This window comes from Pygoscelis adeliae, unplaced genomic scaffold, assembly GCF_000699105.1.
Source record: "Pygoscelis adeliae isolate BGI_AS28 unplaced genomic scaffold, ASM69910v1 Scaffold380, whole genome shotgun sequence".
NCBI classification, from domain to species: Eukaryota; Metazoa; Chordata; class Aves; order Sphenisciformes; family Spheniscidae; genus Pygoscelis; species Pygoscelis adeliae.
In genome coordinates, this window is record NW_008823912.1 from 194,681 (window position 1) to 219,728 (window position 25,048).

The 25,048-nt window shown below is 35.5% G+C and overlaps 1 protein-coding gene across 1 annotated transcript in view; it reads right to left on the reverse strand.

The window, feature by feature from the left end:
* Positions 1 to 25,048, reverse strand: part of SNTG1 (syntrophin, gamma 1) — a 168,313-nt gene that overhangs the window by 93,309 nt on the left and 49,956 nt on the right. Inside the window, exons 7-10 of the mRNA XM_009335222.1 lie at positions 19,640 to 19,742; positions 18,153 to 18,235; positions 15,043 to 15,173; positions 8,178 to 8,307 (exon numbers count right to left, since the gene is read on the reverse strand). Coding sequence (XP_009333497.1) covers positions 8,178 to 8,307; positions 15,043 to 15,173; positions 18,153 to 18,235; positions 19,640 to 19,742 — 447 coding nt within the window. The remainder of the gene's footprint in view (positions 1 to 8,177; positions 8,308 to 15,042; positions 15,174 to 18,152; positions 18,236 to 19,639; positions 19,743 to 25,048) is intronic.

Here is a 25,048-nt window from a genome sequence, read left to right on the forward strand (position 1 = left end):
GTGAGGTATTTTTAGGAGATAAGAAGCTTGTCATAGTTTCATAATACCTTTTGTTAGCAGAGAAATGGCAAATCCGAAGTAGTTGGGGCTCATTTCCTCTGCAGCACATTCTGCCTAGTGGTCATTTGTTGTTTTGCCTATTTCCCCATCAACTGGGCTTGTTTACCCCAACCTCTTAAAACTGTCCCGGAATGACTGAAATTCCTGTCTTCTCCCGCACCCTTCTGCCTCTTCCTCTGAGTCCGTTCTCTTCCTCAGGCGAATATAAGCTGTGCAGTACCTGAATGTCTACGGCACTTTATGAAGCAAAACAACCAAATGGAGAAAGTGCTTTCAACAAATTAGCCTTCTAATAATGTATACCCTGAGGTGTTTTGTGGCGTTTGAGTGCATTTCAATTTCTTTTAATTCTTTTTTTTTTTTAATTGATTGTGGAAGACAGGCAAAACTTTTGATGTAACCACCTTTTAAAAATATATTTTAAAAGTGAGTAAGACGAAAGGGATGTGAAAACAAGCTAACGTTGCTTTAAAATACAAATAATGATATTTATGTTTGGGTTATTTTTTAAGACAGCAAAGAGGAGGGATACAAAAAGAAAGGTTATTATTGCCTAGCCTCCCAGTGCCCAGTTGCTGTTTTATCAACAGCAGTTTGTGATTCAACAGCCACTTTCAACACACTTTCACTTAAAATAAACCAATTGTGGAATATTGAACAGTTTACTGCACAACAAAAAGTAGATTAAAGTAGCTGGAAGTCTCCAACTGCTACTGAAAGGGCAGCTTGGCATTTTGGCAGGAAAGGGCAACTCATTATAAGTACTTTCTTTTTCCATGCGTTACCTCTCTGCAAAAGCCCAAGTGGCTTACCTGCGTTCCCAGTCAGACTGCTCCTACTTCCTTTATTCTTGTCATTGTTTCTTTGCCACTTTAAATCAATGAAGAGGATTTTTTTTTTCTCTCTTAATTACAGTCTCCTTGCTACCTTTCACGAGGGTGGGATGTTGAGAGCAAGTATGACATCCCTCCAAAGTGTCTCGTAACTAAACAGATTATAATCTTTATTATAGCGTGTCAACTTAAGGCTTCAATAATAATGGAATGAAGGAAGAGAGTCTTAGAGCTTCATATAAATCCTACATAGATTAAAGAACGTAGTGAATATTCTGATGTTTTGCTTTTATTTAAATACTAGTGCAAGGCTACAATTTAATTTGACTCCATACAAAATTAGATTAATCAGATAAAGTGCGGGGATTCTTTGCTGTGTGACAGCATCATATATAAAACTCCAAAAATATTCTCTCTGCAATAATGTGGCTTTCTTTTTTAAGGCTTACATTTAACAGGTAAATTGTTCTTCTGTCTGAAGAATATTTAAAAAGAAGGGCTTTTGATTTTATTGTCTCTAAGGACATTGTTTCTCTTAGATTGTATTTGAGATCTGTATAGTGGTAATTTATAGTAACACAGATGGTAATATTTTTCTTAGATATTATTGACCTCTGCAAGACTTGTGATACTATGTACAGCAAAACTGGAAAGACATTATTAAAAACAGCATTAATAGATTTAACATTTGGGAGAAGTTTGGTACAGAAAAGCAATTTTACTTCATTTTAAAAGCTATCATGACTAACTGAAGTTTACAATGTATATTCCAAATCAAGACTGCAAGACTGCATGTCTTAATGATGACTGCTGTCACCATGATCAGAATGTGTCATAACAAATGCTCCAACTATGAAGACAGAAGTTTCTTGCTACAAGTTTCCCAGATTCCCTTATTTTGGAAGAAATATTCTGGAAGAAATATTTCTCAAAGAAATATTCTTTTCTTGCACTAGTTTTCCTGACCTGCCACATGCTAGACATTGTCCTTTAAACTCAGATACATTGTAAAAGTGCAGATGAAACACACTGGAGCAACAGCAATGCAGTTTGGCAAGACTTAACTTTTCTTTGCAGCTAAATCAGTACACCCAAGAGGATATAAAATATCCCACAATTCTTCAGTCAACAAGGTACAGGCAACAAGTTAGTAAAATAAGACATGCAGCAAATTGCCCAAAATGAAAGTAAATATGATACAAGGCCAAATGGAAAACTTAATAACAGTGACATAGAAACAGATGTATTTTTAAATGTCAGGCTGGTAACATCCCATGTTAAAAAGGGAGGAAAAATAAGAGAGACTTGATTTATGTAATTTTGATACTGCACTGACTACTTTTATTCGCTTAGATCTATGTGCCTTAAAAGAACCATATATGGAAAAATAAAAGGCAGTTTGTTACAAGCGTATCCAGTTCTGAGTTTTAAATGTTCCTACAGAGACCTAAATACCAGTATTGGAATGACTGCCTCTATAGGCTTCCCTTTACAATGTCTAGAATGGGATGTGAAACAAAAAATCAGTGTCAGAACTCTGTAAACACCTGAATGCCTAGTACTGCTTAAAAAACAGTTGAACATACATTTATTTGATAATGCCCAATTTATCTGAGTAGTTCTATCTTGGGAAAAGTAAATCATATATGTAAAAATTATCCTATTGGTAATATTTTGAAGACTTCCTATAATCTTCTGTTGTTTTGGTCTTCATTTTACAAGATTTTCAACTTCTAAATTATAGACAGTATTTGTCTTTTGCACTACTACAGAATATACCACTGTATGAGTTTTGATACTAATGTTGATCTTTTTGTATTTGCTCCAAACATGCATAGCTTAGTAACCACCAAAAAGTTAAATATTATTGTAATACACAATTCACAGGGCATCTAAGAGCATAAAATCTCTGAAAACTCCAAAATTACTAACATCAGAGCATCCTGATGGTCTGCCATGGTATTTCAACTAAAAAAATTGGAATGTGAAATCTGTTCACTTCATATGAGTGACACTGATTTATTCATGTAATATAACATTGCACAGTATGTTCTTACTGGTGGTAGTATCCACCAGAAAAATGGGACATGTACTACTAATTTATTTCAACAACTTACTAAACACTGAATGCAGTCCTGTGATATTTTGTTCTTCCCACAAGCGGAACAGATAATATTATTCTGGGTTTTTTTTCTCCTGTTTTGTACTTTTTTCCCTCTTCCTTTACCTAGTGACTTACAGAATACCTAAACAATTACCCAAACTTCAGCATTGTAAAGATAAGGTATTATTGTTCTCTTTTCTCCAGTGAAAGTGGAGCAAATTAGCAGTTAGCAGTTAATAGCAGTTTCTTTCATTAGGCGTTACATTTTAAGCATATGATTAAAGCCACAATTTCAGCTGAACTTTTGAACTTTGTTCAAAATAAAGGCTTAAGTTCAGGAAAACACACACATTGTGCCAAACTCATACTCAGTTTGTAGACCTCTTACTCTTACTGATTTCACGCTACTGCCATGCTTCCACCATCAGCATATGTGTGCCTCATTAATTTCACAGATACATGTTATTTTACCCAGAAAATGTACCATGATGGAATAAAGTGAAGTTACTGTGAAATGAATCTTGCAAGATGTTGCAGGTATTCTCAAGATAGATAAACTTAAAACTAACTTTTTGTCACCTCCTGCTTGGCAACCTTACCTCAGTTGCCTGTCATTCCTGCCTGATGAAGTTCATGTTGTTTCTTCTCTGTCAAGTGCTAGTGTCAAGGTAAGAAGCATAAATGTGCAATTACTGCAGTGTCTCCCAAGGAAATGATGGAAGAGGAAAGAGAAAAGAAGTATCATTGCACTCACTATATAAAAACCTGCCACAGAGAAAGCAATGGGCAAGAGTGACAAATATTGAGTTGGGAGAATAAATCCCCAAAGACTCTATTAAGCTATATCCTAGAAGATGCTAACTGCAATGTATTTTTTATATTATTCTTTTGTTATGAAGACCTAAAGCTTCTGTCTTTTTTTTTTTTTTTTTGGCAGCACTTGAATAGAATATTGTGACACAATTAATTTTCAATTGAGTCAAGTTTGAAAAAGATCTTGGGTAAAATCTCATCCCTGCTAAAGCCATTAAAAATTTTGCCTTTGTGTCCCTTGAAAATTGCACCATAGAATCATAGAATCATAGAATAGTTTGGGTTGGGAGGGACCTCTAAACGTCATCTAGTGCAACCCCCCTGCCGTGGGCAGGGACATCTTCAACTAAATCAGGTTGCTCAGAGCCCCGTCCAACCTGACCTTGAATATTTCCATGGATGGGGCATCCACCACCTCTCTGGGCAACCTGTGCCAGTGTTTCACCACCCTCAGCATAAAAAATTTCTTAAACCTTATTAGGTTTAAGAAATTAGGTTTTCTTCTTAAACCAATTAGGCATGTATTGGCAACAGGCAGATCCTTATAGACCGCACAATTTTGGAGTATTTTCTTAGACTCTTCCAGAGCGCATGGATACTGTCATCATAAAATCCTTTAACAAAATAGAAGGCAAAGAATAGAAATCAGTATTAATTACCACAGAAATTAATACAGTTTAAAAGTTCACGGAAAGGCAAATAGTTCACAGCTGAATTGGAACAGCAGAACTGAAAATTCCAACTTGGAGCATGAGTAAGAAAAGGTAGAAGCAGCAGCTTGTTCCTCTTCTAATCATCTTTGGCCTGCCATCCAAACTGGCAACAAAAAGAGGTAAAACCCTTTTCTACCTCATTAATTCATAGAGGAATTAGAGTTCCCAAGTCTAGGTTCAATTTAACGTATTCAGGTTTCAGCACATGAACTTCAGTTTCAGGATTGCTTACACTAAAATTTGGGTTTAATATAACCCCTCTGTTTTTTGAGGCTATTGCTAAAACGGATGAATTTTTAACACAGATGCAGCTCAAGTTGGAGAGGAACCTATCTTCAGAAATGAATCATCTTTATGGATTCATCACATCTCAATTATAGTGCGATATTAAGTCACTTTCAACAATGCATTTCTATAGTATGCATTTTGGTTGCATACCAATATACAAGTCAATTCATGTTTTGTAATTTAAAAGTGATATATTTCATCTCATATGTAATCTTACCATGATTTCTGGGGAGCTAAAGAAATGAAAATTAGCGGTATTGCTCTCAGTATTCTACAAACACTGGAGGACACTAGTTCTAATTTAGTGAACACAAAGAAAAAAAGTGCATACCTGAAGTTTGTCTTTTGATGAAAATTTGAAATGAAGTCAACTAGATCAGTCAGCATACTGATATTTTTTAATCTTTTCTATAATAGTCAGAATATAATTTTCTATTTCTCTGCATTAAATCTGTAACTATCTTACTGCATAATAATACAAGTTTTATCTCACACTGTACAATGATTGATAGTCTAACTACTGCAGGCAAAATGCGTTTGCCTGTAGACACCATCTTCCAGCCTCCATTATGTATATTCAGTTAGCAACACTGACTTTCAAAGATGATGTCAAGATATTTTGGTTTTGTTTCTACTCCTGCCTTTTCGATATCTTCTTGTTCTTTGGTAGGTACTGGCTACAAAGATGATTCTGCAATTAAGTCACACCACCTTTGTGTCAGATGTGGACATGTTAGATCATGACAGAAGAGATTTTGACATTATCCTTATAAAAATTTAACTGAACTATAGACTCAAACATGAGATTTTGGAGCCAGGGACTCACATTTCACAACTGTAAGATACATATGGGAACATAGGGAGAGAAAGCCATGTTCTTCCCACAAACATCTGTGGGGTTTGAACCATCAGATGATTTTCTTCAGCCAGCTTGTCTGTGAAAAAGTAAAATAATTCAAATTTTCTAATTGAGACTAGTATGCTTTTTCTCAAAATATCCAGGCATTTCTTTGGCAGATTTATTCAGAAAAACCCTCTCTGGCCCCTCAAAGACAGCAGTGACAGGATATTCATATCTCCTTAGGTATCAAAGTCTGAACTCACCACCCTAGGGTCCCTTACCAGTCAAAGGAAAGAAAGACACGTCCTGAGGGAAATAATCTCATCATAAAATAGATATTGAAAGTAAATCATAAGGATCACTCTTCAGACATTCTGCTTTAAGACATCTAAAGTTAGGCAAGATAAATCCCACCCAAATCTACAAAGTCCAAACTTGACACACTGGTAAAGGAAAAGCTTTCAGAAACAATTTAGTTTTTATAGTCTTTCTTGTCTTCATTTGTTTCCTTCTTTTTCAAAAGGTAGATGTGAGAAAGAGCATGTAAGTTAACAATTCTATGAGCTACACAGTATTTAAATGAAACAAATTATTTTCCATAACCCCTAGATAGAAATAAGAAGTTAATTGAAACTAAAAATCAATTTGTCCAAAAGTTCAAATAAAGTCCTATACTCTCTTTGTTTCTTTGGTATTGGACGACACAGTAAGGGAGAATGACTGTGAGTAAATGCCTCTCTCAGAGCAAAAATGCTAACATCAACAGTATGTATATGTCAATAACCATCTTGTAAAGAAAGAAAATATAGGGACCTCTAATCACATCTAATCGTTGTTCCAAGCAACAGTTTGGTTTTTTTCCCCTCTGTGTTTCTAATGTTTCTTATATTCACTTATCACATATGCTGTCAAATAACTAATTCTTTCTGGCAACTGACAATTTAAAAGAAAAGTATATTACAGAAAAGAGCATCTCATTGGTTTCCATAACTTCGTATGGGCTGTGAATATTTAGGGGAGTTCTAAAAATAGATTCATGGATAATTGCCTAAGCCCTAACTCTCACAGTTACTTTACAGGATGTCTTTGGGATAAAGTAAATACAAAGATTGGCATAATAGTTGCGTAATTTACTATTTCCATCTCATAAAACATCAGATGCATTGTTTCTGTATTTCATGGAAACTAGTGTAGAATTATAAACTGTACTCATTTTTAAAACACTGAAAATATATCATATAACAACAGTGCATTACCAACAGCCAAGTTGCACTAAGCAACCATAATTATAGTCTCATCAGAGCTACATAAAGCATTATCAGATAAAATTTAGGTGCATCTATCTATTGTTATAAGTAGACAAATACACTACTTTAGGTAGCAAGAAACATTAATAGTCTGAACTAAAGATGGCAAGAGAAAAAATCAGCATCCTTATTTGTCTGGATGCCTAGTGAGACAAGAAAGGTTCTATACAGCATTATAAGGATGAATAAATAGCCATAAAGTTGGCTTGTACTGCATGGAAGCTTGCAGATGGTGGATGAATTCATGTCTGTCACGTTTTTATAATACAACAACTTTTACATATTGCTGCCAGATGGAACATAGTTTTGCATCTTGAATATAAATCTCCAAGAAATACAACTTCTTTCAATGTGTTTCCTGTATTTGAAACAAAAGGAAATTCAGAGGCAGGTTTGGGATCCTAAAGCAGGTTTAAGGAAATCTGAGAGAATATAAATTAAATCCTTAAGGGCTTCCTTGTTATAACTCAATTCAAAATAATGGAGTTACCCATGTGTTTTGTATATTTTGAGGAAAAACAGTAAAGGCATCATATAGACTTCTACAGGAAGAACTACATGTCATCTATCAAATGCAAAATACATCCTAGGCAGGTCCAGAAGACCTTTCAATCAAACTTACTAGTAGTTTGGCAAAACTTTTGCATAACATTTATTCTTGCTTCAATAAAAAGAGATATCTATCCCACAAGATCAGATCATAAAAGTACAGTGCATGAAGCATAAATGCATTTAATCTTTGATGATAATAAACATCTGTATCTATATCACAGAAGAACCTTGCCATTCTCCTTGTGTTAAATGATACCTAAACAGACCTAATATCTAATTCAGATCTGATTATACCAGTCTTTAAACAGATGCGCTTTCTCAAACTATCAAGAAAGTACAGAATTTTTTACTTTTATATGTGCTTACCCATCACACCTGGCTTTCTCCTGTGTGTCTGGTCTTTGTTTCTAATGCTAGCTGGTATTGCTAAGAAGTGAATAACTCTGATAGCGATGAAGTGAACTATATGACTGTAGGGGAGAATATTTTCCCATTCAATGATTTCTCACAAAGTCTGATCTGATGACAAACTTAAGTTGACTTCTCTCAGACAGCCTCAAGCATTGTTTATGCAGATAATTCTGTGTGTGAACCCATTAGGCTTTTATGACAGTTATAATCAAATATGATTGGGAAACCTTCTGGCTTACTTGGATCCATACTTACATTGTGCTTTGTGAGGTTGGAAATGTTACTTGCTATTGCTTGTAGCCAGTCAATACAGTCTTCAGCAGAGAGACACTGAATTATTCCACTGCAAACCCCATCCACAGCAATTACTTGGAACGCATTTTGCCTATAGACATGTCATAACAGATCAGGTCAGAAGAAAATTTCATCTGTTCTAGCATATCATCTTAACGATACTTGTAGAAATGCTTTTCTTTCAACTACAATGAAGGTCAGCCACTGAACACTGATAAATTGCTGGTTTTCCTATTTTATAAATACCTGACATATTAAAAAGATCACGCTAAAAGGTCAACTCAGACTATATTAAATTTCCATAAAGCTATAAAAAAATTCCATTGACTAGCTCCACGGAACCTTGACCAACACTGTGTGACTTCAGAAGCTAAACATGTGAAATAGCTGATGCATACCAAATACTTTAATACTGCAGGTCACAGAGAAGGAAAGTGTTCACTGGACACTGTAGGCAATCATTTGAGAAATGCAGTGGAATACAGTACCTTTTTCTCAATAACTTTTATTTTTCTAACACATTGTTTAAATACACTAAGATTCCTGTCTGGATACCCCTTGTTGGCTGCTCTTAGTTATAGAATTTTGATCCTCTTCTAAACACTGATAGAAAAGCTGGAGAATTCAAAATTTATCAGGTAGCATTAATGATTTTTCCAATTCCATTTCTGAATATAGGATCATTAGCAAAATACACTGGAATGCCAAGAGACATCCAATGACAAAAGCAGTGACCACCTGGGTGCCTCTGTCCCAGCACCAGTCTGGACACCTACACAATAATCTGTCATGCATTATAGACTGACTTTCCACAGCTGAGTACTGAGCAATTATAGAACAAGAGAAAACTTTCAGATGCTAAAGCAGTAGCAAGCCTAATGTCTTCAGTAATAGCCTTCTTGGCTAACAGCCTTTGGAAGGCTCACAGATCTCTGGCTTCAGAACCAAAAAACCTCAATATTAATCCATATCCCAGAGTAAGAGATTACTAAACATACAGAACACCAAGTTCCACTGCTGGCGTTCTGCTACAAACCCATCTGTTAATGTTCAATTCATGGTTTAAAAATAAGTACATTATTCAGATTCTTTGAGAATGGCTCAGGCAAAGTGAGTGTTATCTTCAGTGTAAAACTGAGTGTCACTGATGACAGTTTCTGACATCTCAAGACAGATAACCATTCTGCAAAGGTGTTTTTTTTTTTTTACCTCTTGAAATTATATTCCAGTTTTGCAGAATGTAGAGCTAATATCTCTCTCTACCATAAAGGTCTTTGTTGCATCTGTGTCAAGTACAGGCTTTTCCTTCAGTCAGGAGAAGCATTAAAAATGAATTAGAGCCATGCCTTTGCTTTGAGAGTCCCGTCATGAGAATTAGCTCTTACAGGAGGTTAAGGCTTATATATCCTAACATGATCATGCAGAGACCAGTGGTTTATCTAAATCCATCTGCTAACTTAGCAGTTTAGTTGCCTTTTCAGATGGGTAGTGATTTTTCCTTAAAATCCAAAGGAACAAACTGAGAGCTACTTCTTTCAATGACTCATTTTCACAATAATTCAGGTAAAGTTTTTGAGGAAGATTTATTTAAAGCATCTTCAGGTAATGTAGCTAGCATTTGTTTACTATATCCTTTATTTTAAATGGCTATAAATGTAAATAGTAAATTATTCCAGAATAAAATTTTAAATAAGTCCTTACATAAAGAGCATAAGCAGGCAAATTTGTTGGTTATCTCTTTCAGGAAAAATAGCATTATTTTCAGGACTCCCCTTCTTTATACTCAGTCTATCGTAAACCAAAGTAGGAATCCAAGGAATCTATTAACGTGTGACACTAACCTGCACAAGCAAAGAAAACCCAGTATGTTCCAGATTCAATCCTGATGCACAAACTTCCCTTACACTACAACCATAGTGAATCTGATGCATTAGAGACATCAGACTCTTCCTACTGGTCCTAGGTATTTTATCTGTGCACATACAAAACCATTCATCCAGAATGTTCTTGCCCAAGTATCAATAAGCACAGACTATAAGATGCATGGCTACCTAATAAATTACTTCTGAATGTGGTCTAGGCAGTAGATACCCTTAGCCTTAGATTCTTGTTATAATATTTTCTTGAATTAGTCTACCAACCAAAGTCCATACTACCACACAAACCTGAAAAAATAAGGTATTAAATAAGTGTTTTGTATTAAGTAGAACAAACAGTAGATCAATCACTTTATAATACAGCAAAAAAGTTAAGATCAGATGAATTGTTATTCAACTACACATCTGAGGTTCTGTGCCTTCTGGAACTCGAGTTATATTTGAAATTAATAAGCTTTCCAAAATTAACCTGAATGCCCTCTGGAATTTTATATGAATTCCCTCTGGAATTCACGCGTCTCAAGCATCCTACTAGAAAAGCTAGAATACGATTATGAGGCATAATGGTGTATGCAACAATATGATGTATTTCTGTGCCAGTCTTTTCAAACTCTGAAACATAAAAAGTTATTAGGCTTTATATAGTGAAAACAGCCTTGTAAATATTAGCTACAGAAAGTGTAATTAATTAAATTCCATTTCATGTTGCTTTCTTATATTATTTTCAATATCCTTTCCTTAATGTTGCTCTTTATAGCAGTTTTTTTAAAAAAACTCTTAAAAATTATCTACCTTTCTCTCACAAAAATTTTTGAGAGGGAGTTGCATTTTAAAATGTTTACATTAATTTAAAAGACTTATAAACTGTCTTGCTAGCAACATAAAATGTTGCTTCTATGCTTTTTTGAAGAAAAACCCACTTCCTCTCTCATATTTATACTGCATTTTTTTTTTCCTTTAAGTACTCTTACTTCCTCATGTTAGACAGCATAGAAGGACACAAGGAGAAAATTATCAGAGTAGTTATTCAAGGTTTGAGTATGAATTCAGATATTATGTTTTGTATGAATATACTTTTAAATTTATTTTCTGGAAATTCAAATCTCAGGAATATCATTGCTACCTAAAAATCTTTCTCTGTAATGTACAGGTTCTATAATGTGCACTTTAAAGTTGTGTTTTATTGATGCAGAAGACTGAATTTTAAAACCCTAGATCTATGAATAGTTGAATATGTCCTAATTTTCCATGTGAGTAGTTCTATTCAATTCAATGTTATCTGAAGCATACAGCAGAACAGATCTCAGAATTGACTGTTATGATTTTGGGCCCTTTATTCTTCATGCTTTTAATTATTTCTATTTCAACCATTGTTAAACATTGAGCTGAAGGTTTTCACAGAATTTAATAAAAAATCCTCCTGCCTCTGTGGTGACTATATCCTGTTCCCTTTCAGTTCAGCTAATAAGCCATTGTAGCCTTTGGTTTACACCTTGACTCCCTGGGCCAGCCATTGTTCCTCAATAAAACAAGGATCATGCAGCCAAGTAAATATGATTTTGCTATTACCAGTCAAAAGTGGCAGGCTGTTTTTAGCTTCACAATTATCTAGTGGGGAAACAACTATTGCCTAACCTGCTTTATTTTCAGCTCTGTGAATAGGAAAATGGCTGGCACACCTAGGTAATGTACTTCTAAGAAACAACAGCCCCCATAATTAATTGAGGCCATGGGAGGGTTTTGTGCAACTTTCAGATGTTTGCTGAGAACCAATGAGAAGGAAGCAGGCTGTGGTAAGATACAATAAAATTCACCCCACGCAAACCCCAAACTGAGGTCGAAGAACACTCCTCTTCCCCTAGTTTCTGGGGGAGATCATAAAACCACCCCTGGGGGCAGATGGTATCAGTTGACTGTAGGACCCATAGAAACACTGGAAGGGTGAGTGTAACAACAGAGAAAAGATACTGGGATGGTTCTTTCACAAAATAGTCTTTCCAGAAACATTAATGAAGCTTTTCTGTATTAATTAGGTAATTTTACATGTGCATGAGTGGAGGAATGGGAAATTTTAAACCACTAATGCCTGCTGAGCCGTCTGGGTATAGCATAACACACTATTCTTCCCAGACTCACACATCTAAGCTGGCAGACATGAAGGCTACGTGGGAAAGCCAGAGTTTATTTCAATTAGTAAGGCCTCACAGCCTCACAAATGATAAGTCCTCTGTGCTTATTTCAAGAGTTAATGTTTCTGATGCGTTAGAAGAAGAAATAATGGAGAAACATGTTCTATAACTGTAGACAGCTGTCCTTGGTTAATGACCTACATTCTGGAACTCACAAATTTTTACTATTAGAACTTCATTCGTATTGTAGCCTTTGGTTTACACCTTGACTCCCTGGGCCAGCCATTGTTCCTCAATAAAACAAGGATCATGCAGCCAAGTAAATATGATTTTGCTATTACCAGTCAAAAGTGGCAGGCTGTTTTTAGCTTCACAATTATCTAGTGGGGAAACAACTATTGCCTAACCTGCTTTATTTTCAGCTCTGTGAATAGGAAAATGGCTGGCACACCTAGGTAATGTACTTCTAAGAAACAACAGCCCCCATAATTAATTGAGGCCATGGGAGGGTTTTGTGCAACTTTCAGATGTTTGCTGAGAACCAATGAGAAGGAAGCAGGCTGTGGTAAGATACAATAAAATTCACCCCACGCAAACCCCAAACTGAGGTCGAAGAACACTCCTCTTCCCCTAGTTTCTGGGGGAGATCATAAAACCACCCCTGGGGGCAGATGGTATCAGTTGACTGTAGGACCCATAGAAACACTGGAAGGGTGAGCGTAACAACAGAGAAAAGATACTGGGATGGTTCTTTCACAAAATAGTCTTTCCAGAAATATTAATGAAGCTTTTCTGTATTAATTAGGTAATTTTACATGTGCATGAGTGGAGGAATGGGAAATTTTAAACCACTAATGCCTGCTGAGCCGTCTGGGTATAGCATAACACACTATTCTTCCCAGACTCACACATCTAAGCTGGCAGACATGAAGGCTACGTGGGAAAGCCAGAGTTTATTTCAATTAGTAAGGCCTCACAGCCTCACAAATGATAAGTCCTCTGTGCTTATTTCAAGAGTTAATGTTTCTGATGCGTTAGAAGAAGAAATAATGGAGAAACATGTTCTATAACTGTAGACAGCTGTCCTTGGTTAATGACCTACATTCTGGAACTCACAAATTTTTACTATTAGAACTTCATTCGTATATATACAGATGATAAATTAGATGATACCTAGGTATTTAAAACTTTAACAAGCATGATCTTATTTATATACTATGCCTTGCTGATTTTGTAGCTACTTTCTTTTCTATTTAGATGCATAACACTTGAAAAACAGTAATCATTCCAGAATATTGTCTTCCTTTCTCATTTCTTCTTATTTACTAGGATAATATTAATTTAAACAATGACAAGTTGTAGGTCTATATGATACAATAAATTTAAACCTGACTATGAGCTTTGGACAGCTTCCCCAGTGATTGGGAGACAAAATGTCAATGAAATTCTATATTAATAAATGCAAAGTAACACATACAGGAAAAAATGACCTTAGCTATATGTAAACAGCAAAGAACGTTTCTGTAGCTATAAACGCTGAGGAAAGAAACGTAAAGGTTACTACAAATAATTCTCTGAAAACCATCACCTTAGTGCTCTGTGACAGTCAAAAAGTAATAGGTTATTACGAAGTATTAGATAAGAGCAGAGGAAAAAATGGAAAACATCATTATGTCTTAATATGTCAAGAAGGATCCTCCTTGCAGTTCTGATCACCTTGTCTCATAGAAGATATATTAGAATTACAAAAAAACAGAGAGAATAACAAGGATAATCAGAGCTATGGAAGGATTCCCTAGCAGGAGATAACAATAGAGATCCTTCAAACTGGAAAACAGAAGACAGTCATCCGAAGTTATAAAAACGTAAATCAAGACTGCTTATTTAACGTTTCCCTTGATACAAGGGTCAGGGCCCAGAGTCCACCCTCTTCCCCCTCCTGGGTGCCCAGCTGCCTGTGCATGATGCCAGCTCTGCCATGGCGTGGCTGTGGGAAGTGGGATCAGGCTGTTGTGAAAGAGCTTGAGTGGGGTGCCTGTCACTCCTTTCGCTTGGGACCTGCATATCAGCTCAGGCCATCACCCTTGGTCCTCGCCTGAGTTTGGCTGCAGCTATGCCTGTGCCTGGACATGTATCCCACTGATCCAGACCCGACCTGTGGGCTTACTTCCCAGACTGACCTGAGCCCCACCTCACCGTGACGGACTCATCTGAAGACCATTCCTAGGCCTGTTCTGCTCCTCCACTGGGGGCAGTTGGACGGGACCTTTGTCTGTGTGGACACTGCCTCATCCAGACCCGCTGCCACCCTCCACTCTTGGCTCACATTCCCCATGGGGCAGCCAGCCCTTGCTGCTCCCGAACAACAAGATTATTTCACCCAATGAAGTTATCAGGTGAGAGATTTAACACAAACAAAAGGAAGTACGTTTAAAAAACATAATTACATTGCAGGGCTCAATGCCACAGTGCATTGCAAAAACCAAAGGTATAAAAAAAGCAACTTAGAAGTTTTTGAGGACAGGATCATTAGCAGTTATTAAATATGATGACCTACGTGCAATCTCAGACTGAGAAACATGCTGACCACTAGGTGCAAGTGGGAAGATCACACGTCTTCCCCACATACCTGGTCCCAGCTGATGTCAGAGCAGAGTATGGGCTGAGGTGGACCTAGACAGACCTTTACGAAAGCTCCTATGTTTCATGTCTCTGACAGCTGCAATGCAACTAATAATGCCATTCCTCTAATAAGGCAACCCCCTAAGGCTTGTATCTGTCAACCAAGAAGTCAAGTTTCAACTTTCTGAACTTCTTTACCTGCACAAATCTGATCCTGGAAGGTACTGGGAAAACCGTGAATGAAGAAGTGGAATTAATTGGAGATCACACCACCTTTTTTCCCACCTAAGTCCTGGGGATGCTGGCCATGAAGAACATGATAATGTATCCTGAAAAACATTAAAAGGTCCTTCTCAGTTTTGGGCTTCATTATAAGTACTCAGCAGATTTGGAAAGAAAGAGATAGACTTCAAAGACTTTATATTTCATTTGGCATTGTGTTCCACTTTCCCCAAATCATTTGGCATAGGTTTTAGCTAGCACTGGAGAGATTCTGAACTTTTTCTCACAAATAAAACAAATCTATATAAACCTCAACATCAATATGCTTAGAGGAAGTGTGAAGAACAGTATTCTAAAAACCTAGGGAAAACAGATTGTGTCCTTTTTTTGAAATGACTAGTCATGAATAGAAGTGAATATTTACTATGTATCACATCATCAGCTACTAGTTTTATACCTGTACCCTGAATAAAGGTGACGTCTAAATCATTCACTATACAATCATAATTCAGTTGTTTCCTGTGGTCTTGTACACATTTACATACATGTCTATACTAATGACATCACCTCTGGTAATTGTGAATGGGATTTAACATGTGATGAAAATTGTTTAGTCAAAACTTTATGCTTATGATGAATATTTTAATTTTACCTATTTACACAAGGTATTACTTATATGAAAATTGAACTTTATCATGTCCATGATCATATCTACAAAGAATGAGTATTTAAATATCTACAATCTAATTTCACCAGTATTTTTACAGAATATAGATTTGAATGAGAAATGCTTATAAAAAGTGAAATGATCAACATTGATTTTTAAAAATCCAACACCTCTCCCTTTCCTTATAAAATGCTTTACAAAACAGCACTAGTGATGATGTTATTTTTATGAAGAAGCATGATTCTTACTGAAATGTATGTAGTACTTTTAGTATATCAGTAAAATTGTACCTGCCGATCCTGCATAATTAACAGGTTTTTAATCTCAGACTTCATATTTTTTCTTTCCTGTACCTTCTATAAAATAAATATTACAAAAGTTAAGTACACCTTATATTTTTCTAGTGTGATTTTTGTGTAAGATCTATAGAATTGTAAACCTTTACCAACTTGAACTTTACTTTTTCAAATATGTTCATATATCTTTTGTGTATATAAAATAAAAGATCACTATGAACATCAATTTAGCTGAACAGCAGGCTTTTCGTAAGTATATTCACTTATTTAAACATTGAATCTCTGCTGAAACATTCCATAGATTCAATCTAAATAAACCAATGATTGGCTAGGAAGACTAAGCTAGGGTGTTGTTTTGAACATCCTCTTGAATTTTTAATGTTTTCTGTCTGCTTTCAGGAATCTTTTTTCAGCTGTGATTAAACTTGAGGAAAAAGCTGAAATGCAGCAAAAAGTTTAGATGCAAACTGTAGGCCTAGATCTGGCTGCAACAGAAATGTTAACCCTACCTTTAGCCTGCATAACTCTGAATTGTTAACAAAAGACCAAAACCAGTCCTATCTACTCCAAATTCTGAGTCAGAAGTCTCCTTCATGTGCATCACCAAGGCTATAAATTAAGAAATGGACTATGGCCATAAGTCATAATGCATTCTACAGAATATTCTGAAAAAAAGGAAGGACTGTGACATGAGCAGTACATAACTTAGGAATTCATACAGAGGTCTCATTTGGTTTTATGAAACATTCCATTCCCATTACAAGAGGACATCTGAGATAAGAACCCCACCCTGGTCTTCAGCAGAAGAATTTAATTTAGGGTGACTTATAGACTCATGATGCCTGATTATATTATTTAAACTGAGAGAAAAAGACTTGGTTTCAGTAAATTATTATCAGTTCAAATAATAGCTAACTTAGATCAGTTTTGACATCTGCAGAAATAGGATTCACAAATGGAAGCATGGTTTTTATCCTAAAAGCAAAGTTAGAAATGAAGTGACTAGCAAAATAAGTTTAGGATCTGCTCCAATAGCCTTTCTACATGCATACATATATAGACTGTTGAGATAAGTCTGCTTCTGATGTTGTTGCACTATTTTATATATATCTATATATATTTTATTATTATTTGACCTGCATTAAGACACCAATTTTATTGTTTTTATCCCATTTTTATGAATTCCATCTCCATAAAACTGTATAAATCCTAAAGGTTTTCCAGATTATAATCAGGCTTAAAATCTGTGCTATTGACTTTTAAGTCTCTGGGCTCTTATTTAAAACCTTTACCAGTGAAGTATGAAAGAACAATAAAACAAGCCAGAAATTAAAAACAGCAAAGTCTACCGGACAGTGCTTACTTTTCTGTTTTTTTTAATATATCTGTAATAATTATCCTGTGCATTAGTTTATTTATTCAGTGCTTTTTATTTTATCTGAGTATTTTCACCTATCACAAAGCCAAATATGCAGCAAAACCCCCTTTAGAACTATATAAAATAATGGAAATTTTGCATTTCCTGCCTAAGAAAATTGTTAAAAGCCCCTTGCTGCACTTCAAAGGCATCTTTTACTAAAAATCTTATCAGACATTTGTAACATTTCATCCTAAAGAGAGTTTGCTCCATAATGCTATCATTCTTCAGTAAGAATTTTAAGTGTGTTACTAGAAGTAAAATGCTTTCACCTTAAAAATAGGCAAAACCATGCACCTAAATCATTGCTTGTCGAAAGTTTTAGATAATAAATGAAATGAAAATAATGGAAAAATATTCTCAAAATTTTTTCTAGCTTTTCTTTAAATAGATATATTTTAATTTTAATAATTTTAATTCCTATGCTGTGGAAATAATCTAGAAGAAAAAACTCGCAAAATCCCTATTGCCCAGATAAAAATAGTAATCACATCTCTCAAGGCACAATCTCAGCTGGTATAATTTGTCATAGTTTAATTCACAGCCATAATATCTGGCAACTCTTTTTGCTCCCTATGGAACTGTCTATCTCCAATGTTAGTTAGAGTTCCTTCCATGTTGCTGTCCTTTATTAGTTACTTCCACTTAGCTATTATAGTATTATTATTATTTGGTGTAATTCTATCAAAGAAATATAAGCTCTTACCGTGTTGTTGGGATGGTAGTTCAGATGCAAACCACTGTCACATAAGGGAGAGGATGTGCCACTGCTTTGGTCACTGGGGGCACCTAATACAAACATGAATACACCAAAAAATCTTCATTAATCTATAATGCTATCATTCAAATTTGTGTATGTATGTATCTATGTATTCCCCTCCCCCCACTAGTTTTGTCATATCTAACATTCATTTACTTTCTCCATTCGGCCAGTATCTGCCTTCTGGTTTGAGCGGAGTGCCTTTTTAAGCTGAGTGGAGGCTCAAGAATCTTTCTCTTGGTGCTTTGCTTAAAAGAGTTAATAATCTGTTTAGTAAGAAAAAAAAAACAACAAAGCGTTTTGCAAATTTGATAATAAAAGTGTGTACCTCCTCGCTTGGTTTTCACTTGAAGGAACTAGTCAGATAATGTTTTTGTTACTCTCACTGAAGTTTACAGTTCTAACTGTTCTTGTAACAGTTTAGGAAATTACAGTGCTACCCCTCAAAAGTAAGATGATATGATCAATGTAAATGCATGTTTGTGTGCGTTACTCGGCATACTCTGTGGTACCACAACCTTTCATAAAAGGGACAAATGTACTGGGATACATTTTTATTTAAGAATATGGTGTTCTAAATTTTTTCTTGTCTCACTAAAATTTAATACCTAGGCGAAAGATAAAGACAGTATTTCAACAAATGATCGTATAAAGTATTATTTCATAATTTAGTTGACTTAATTCCTACTAACTTAAAATCAAAGGCTAAAAGTATTGAAATCAAATATTTATTATTTTTTTGCTTAAAAATTCTACCCTCTTAGGAGCAAGATGCAGAAGGAAAGCAGCGGTGACAAAAGCCACAGGCTGACATATAAATATGCTTAGATATGCTGCAACTGTCTATAATTATTCACCCACACTTACAATTTAATATAATTAAAGGAAGACAGCTGTTTCCATTTGTCTCTCATGGGACTAGTTGACTAAAACTCGGTTGGACTTAAACAAAATACTAATCGTCCCAGGGTAATTTATTTTTAGGTAGACAGACACCTCCACCAAAGCCTCTGAATTTTAAATGCTAATGTTAAGCCCTGTAAATATACACACACAATCTCGTTTTCACATTTACAAGACACAACTCTTTCAGACTAAAATATTATCTGATGCTGCCTGAAAAACTGCTTTTAAATACTCTGCATCAGGATGTGAGCTACCGTAAACTAATGTAATTCCACTGTTTTACCTGCAACTTTGCTGATTCATAAAAGCCAAATACCTGGTGATCTGTTTTCCAAGCAAAGATAGCAATTTTTTGCTTGAGGTGAATGTTACTATGAGACCTGGCAATACGAGCAGCTCATATACAGGCAGCAATGCTGACCAAAAAAGCTGCTGTCAATCACCCTCAATGCACAGTAAGTTTGGAAGCTGCAAGCATTCATGAGCATTGAATTGAGTTTTCTTTTGGCCAAGTAATAAAGGCTTACATGCACAATCTTCATTCAGTGGCAGTTTGAGAAAAGCAGGTGCTCTTTTCAGAAAGGACACAGTTAGGGTCACTTCTTCCCCTGCGTTGCGAAGGACCTGAACCTGGAAGAGAAATACAGATAGGACATCTTGAAATAAATGTATGACCAAAATGCATCAGCAAAACATAAGCAACGCCACACAGCTTTTACATATCAGAACATAACTGCTTAGCCATTTATTGCAATGACTTTTTTTTAAAAAGAAAGCAAGATGTAAAGCTTGCTATATGCTTGTCTGTTGTTTCTATTCACACATGCAGGTAATGGGGGGCGGGGTATTGGCCTCCTATAATAGCATTGACTTTGCACCTTGCTATTGCACAGCTTGCACCCTGACACTGTTCAGCTGTTCACCTCCTTCTTTCAGATCTGGCATCATCCACACTAGCATGTATGTATAAAAAAAATATTTCCCCCCCCGCCCCCAAGTTTATCTCATAAATCTCCAACCAAAACAATAGCAGTAGTTTCCAGAGCTGTGCCATAATCCTGAGTAAGTCTTTCCAACAGCCAGAGTTAAATCTAGCCGAAGCTCTCCAGCATGAATGAGACACCTAATTTCCTTACAGCCACAGAGGAAAAGTACCTATTTTAAGCCTTAAGTCTTAGATAAGCACAGGCTTGGGTTTTGCCAAAGGGCAGCTTGCATTTTGGACACAGGAATGAGTAAATCACCTATTCACCTGTGAATGCTTTTAGCCTTCCTGGACTCTCCCACAATTTCTCCTGTGGCTCTTGTTCATGCCTTTAGCTTTTGTGTGGTACGGCTGACAGACACCTCAAGACGCACAGCAGAGAAAGGAAACCCCAGGCACCTCCCCAGAGAGGCACAAAGGAGGCACAAGAGCAGCTAAACAAAATGCTATACTTTAACCGTGGAGGAATAACATTTGAATCGGTTTATAACGTAAGAAGCATCAGGTCACATAACTCTGTTTCAGAGAACAACCATTTCCTGTTCTGCTGGCTCTGTAACATCAAAACTCTTCGAGGGCTGATTTAATTTAGGCTTCCAAAGACAGAAGCTTGCACCATGCCTCTATCTGAGTGACTGTACTCATACTGTGCAGAGAGCCAGCTTGCTGGGAGCAGTGTTCGGAGAGCTGCTACACAGTGATATATTAGACAAATGTTTTAAACTAGCATATATCTGTTCGTTTTCTGCTGTGTTTTCACGGTAGCTGGATAACACGCAGGTAACCCCTCTGTCATGCTGCTGATTGTGAGAAAGCCTTGTAAATAATTTATGGAGGATTGCTATTCTTTAATCTATACCTATCAACAACCTATCCTACACATTTAGTTACATGCATGTATATAACTATATGCAGGGATGCCTTCACATGGAATCACTGCATTAACTTAAAGTGATTCTTCAAGAAAAAATGTCGACTTTGTCTTTAAACACAATACTTCCTACTCCACACAGGTTGCTACAGAGGAGTAACAATACGGTGACAGAATATTTGATTCAGTATCTGAAATCCACTTGAAATTTTAGGCTTTTTATTGTTTAAAATAGCACAGTGGTTGTCAAGGCACAATTTGCAGTGCCGTGTGTATTTATTTGTATGTGTGCAAATAAACACACACGTGTCACAACAAATTTCATCAACTTAAACTGCATGCCAAAAACTTTATCTTTAACATGAGCCTCTTGGACAAGCACTTCCCAGTTCTGATATGTTTTATACCTTAGAACTCGTAAGTAGTACTTATTTCATAGAAAGAAGATGACTTGTAATCTGCGGAACAGTAGATCAAGACTCCGAAGTCCTGAATTCCATCACAGAAACCATACCATATCCTCAGTCTTCATAGAAAATTCATCCTTCTCCTCTCTTATGTAGCAGTCACACAGTTCAGAACAGTCATAGCCAAAGCAGAAAATTACAGGCATGTATTCTCTATTGAAACAACAGATGTGGATAGACAAAGTGCAGGAAAATCCAGCTACCTTCTGCCTTTTTAAGTTTTTTTTTTTTTTTTTTTTTTACTCAGGAACAGGGAAGAAATAAGTGGAGAAGTTATAGCATTACCAACTTTAATTTATAAAGTCACTTTTTAAGATACCTAAGAATAAGTGGATATAATTTGTGAAAGAAGCTGAGACAGTAAACTCTGCCCTTGAATCTTTCTTCTTCCAAGAGTAAAACAAGCCAGAAGTCTACATGATTTCATTTGATAATATACTGTTCTGTAAAGGCTAGAAGTTGCCATAAGTAGTCTACTGTGACCTTCTGCTCTAACCTCTCTCTCTCTCTCTCTCAAACCTCTTTACCTCATAGGATGAAGAATTTAAGCTGGTATACAGTTTAGATGAAATCAGCAATATTTATTTCACTGAAGCGTATTTTGGAGTGTATGAAGCATATAATCCTGAAAGTGACTAGATTTTGACATGCAGAATAAAGACTGAAGAGAGATAAAAGATTAAAAAAGAAAACTACTAGGAAATGATTACAACAAAGAGGAGACGAGCTATCAATCCCATTTCACTTACTTTCTAGTCATTATCAAAGTCATTCTGGGAAATAAGGTTAGCTGAAGAAAATAGGATTTTTAATTAAATTTATTGTCTTTTGGTAGCTTTCAGTTGAAAACTGCAGTTATTTTACATTTTTGTGTTTATTTTACATAAGAAATGAACAATTACTGAACTGTTTTAAGTTGAGTATGCCCTATAGGATTAATTTACTCTGTGTCCTCATTCAACATGTACACAATGCCATACCGCCGTTCCTCCATGCAGAAAGAGAATTCCTCTTTCCGAGGAATGTTTTTAGTGGTATACCAGAACAGCTCATGTTCATGAATGGAAAATTAATTGATAACTTTCACAAAAAAAGATAACAGCCAAAAGTAATGTGAGTAATTGTTATGGAGAGTTATGTCTATGGAAAAAAACGCTTGAAAACAGGGAGTCAAACAGTTTGTCTGGGAGATACAATGCAGTATGAATTTCTAGAGTTTTATAGACATGAGTGGAATTCTGCCAACAGTCAGAGATACTGGCATATTAGTTATTTCTTCTTGTTTCCTGATTGCCTAACATCAGTTTAGCTAAAACTTAATAAAGCTGTTTTGGCAAAATGATGACTCTGTGAATGTAGATGTATTGTTTGTTCAGGCTTGGAAAATGTACATTCATGAAAAATGAATTTATCTGCACAAGAATATCCATGTGGACCTGAAGAATTGGTAGCATATTCCACTAACAAGGCAGTAATGAGCTTTTACCACTGAAGTAAATTCATGAGCATTCTGAAGAAACCAGTTGTCAATCATGATATAATTTTTAGATAAAGAAATGGATAGATATCTGCTCAGCCATCCTGCTCTCTTACTTAGAAGAAAGCTTCCTCACATTTATTGTATATACACTGCCAATACCTTGTCAATCAAATACTATCACTGACAACGTATGTGTTGGTTATTTCTGGCAGTGATAATTCAAGAAATGCTTCAAGGTTATATTCAAACATAAGAGGGAAGTAGGCTATCTAAATCCTTTATACATCCTTTTCAGAGTTACAGCATATTTTCTAATTCATAAGGAAACCTTAAAGCTAGGTTGATCAGAGTAACTAGATCCGGATTTTTTTGCCACACCATCACATATTGTATGCATGATAAAAATGACTGAAGACTAAAAAGCTAAGGACTATTTTCTACTTCCTGCAAACAACGAAGCTCTCAAGAATTTGCAGTCATTTAGAAGACTTCCAGGATTTTTCTCATTTTGCAATGTCTACTTCCATATTTTGATATAATTATGTTAAATTCCTTAAATTCCTGATACATTAGTCCACAAATTAAAAAAAGGTAGGGTTTGGTTCAGGGTTTTTTCCCCCATTCAAGGGTAAGGTATATTTTAAATAGGAAAAATAAAGAACTGTGGAGATCTTGATCTACTGAAGGTTGAACAGTGGCATTAAAGTGGTACCACATTTTTTTCAATATATTAAAAAAACAACAACACCTCACTGGACGAAGTATGCTAACTTTATTCCATCCCCACTTCTTATTCTATAGAACTGTGGCTGGACCTTCCAAAAATAATTTTTACTAGGAATACTACATACAATTGGTGATTGATCACTGATTTCCATGATGATCCCATTCCTCGCAAAAATATTCCAACATTGGGTAGAATACAACTAACATTTAATGTCTTGTTAAATTTAGCTGTTTACTTGAAGAGTAATTAGTCCAAAATTAATTGCTTTCTTTTAAAATTGCTTTCTTTTAAAATACAAAGTGGCTATTTTAAAAAAGAGTGCTTCTATAATAACTGTACAATCAAATTATCAAAGACAATGCTAACCACAAATAACAATTCTTATCAGCCCTGGAATAGAATTAGAGCCTCATCCCCACTGTGTATAAATGGTAAAGAGGTTTTCAATACTAATGAAAAGTAGCCGTGTAAGTAAGAGATTTTCAATTTATTACTGCTAATAGAGAAGGCATTTCTAAATTTACATCAAATAAAAATATTCAAAACATTTGCCCTAGTATGTGAAAAGATATAAATAGGTCCAACTTCTAAAAAGTGAAAAAGAAACATATTTTTGGAAGGAATACTAATTTTGAATAAATATAAAAACATTATTTCAAAAATTTCAAAACAACAATACAGCAAATTCCTAAGATTTTTTTTATTGTATGTGAAGAGTTTGGTGAAGGTGAGATAAATTCATAGTGTTAAATTCATGCAATATTTACCTGACAAAAATTTAACTCAGTAGTAGACCTAACATTTCCAAAGTCTAACAAGATTATATCTCCCCACCATAAGCCATGGAAAAACTCCATTCGGAAGAGATCTGTATGTCTATGCATCTGACAATTGAGATGCAATTGAGATCTGACAATTTCTAAAGCACTGCATCCCAGATTGCAGAAAATGCATGACCAGACACCATTAAGCAGATTTGCTTATTCTCTGTATCATTGAAAGGTGAGAATCTGTTTTATTTCCAGAGGCAGCACTAACTATTCAAGATGTACGTTTTTTTTCTATAAAGACCTAGATTTTTAATATTTTTGAGATCTTCTACAAAGGTCTGGATTTCAGGCATATGAATTCTCCTAACTGTCTCAGGTTTTTATTTTAATAGTTAACAATGGATAGTAGTAACACTTAATGTGTTGATAAAGATGTTGTAGGGATTAAATAATGCAAAGCTATTTAGTATTGCTGTTACTACTTGATTTAGTTTTATTTTTTTTATTTCATCTAGTGATCAATACTAGCTATCGATTTGTTGGTGTGCAGTGTCTAATGAAGTCATCCCTGTAACAGGAAGAAGCTGTGACACTGAAAAATCTTAATATCTCCTCATCAACATTATGGCTATATAT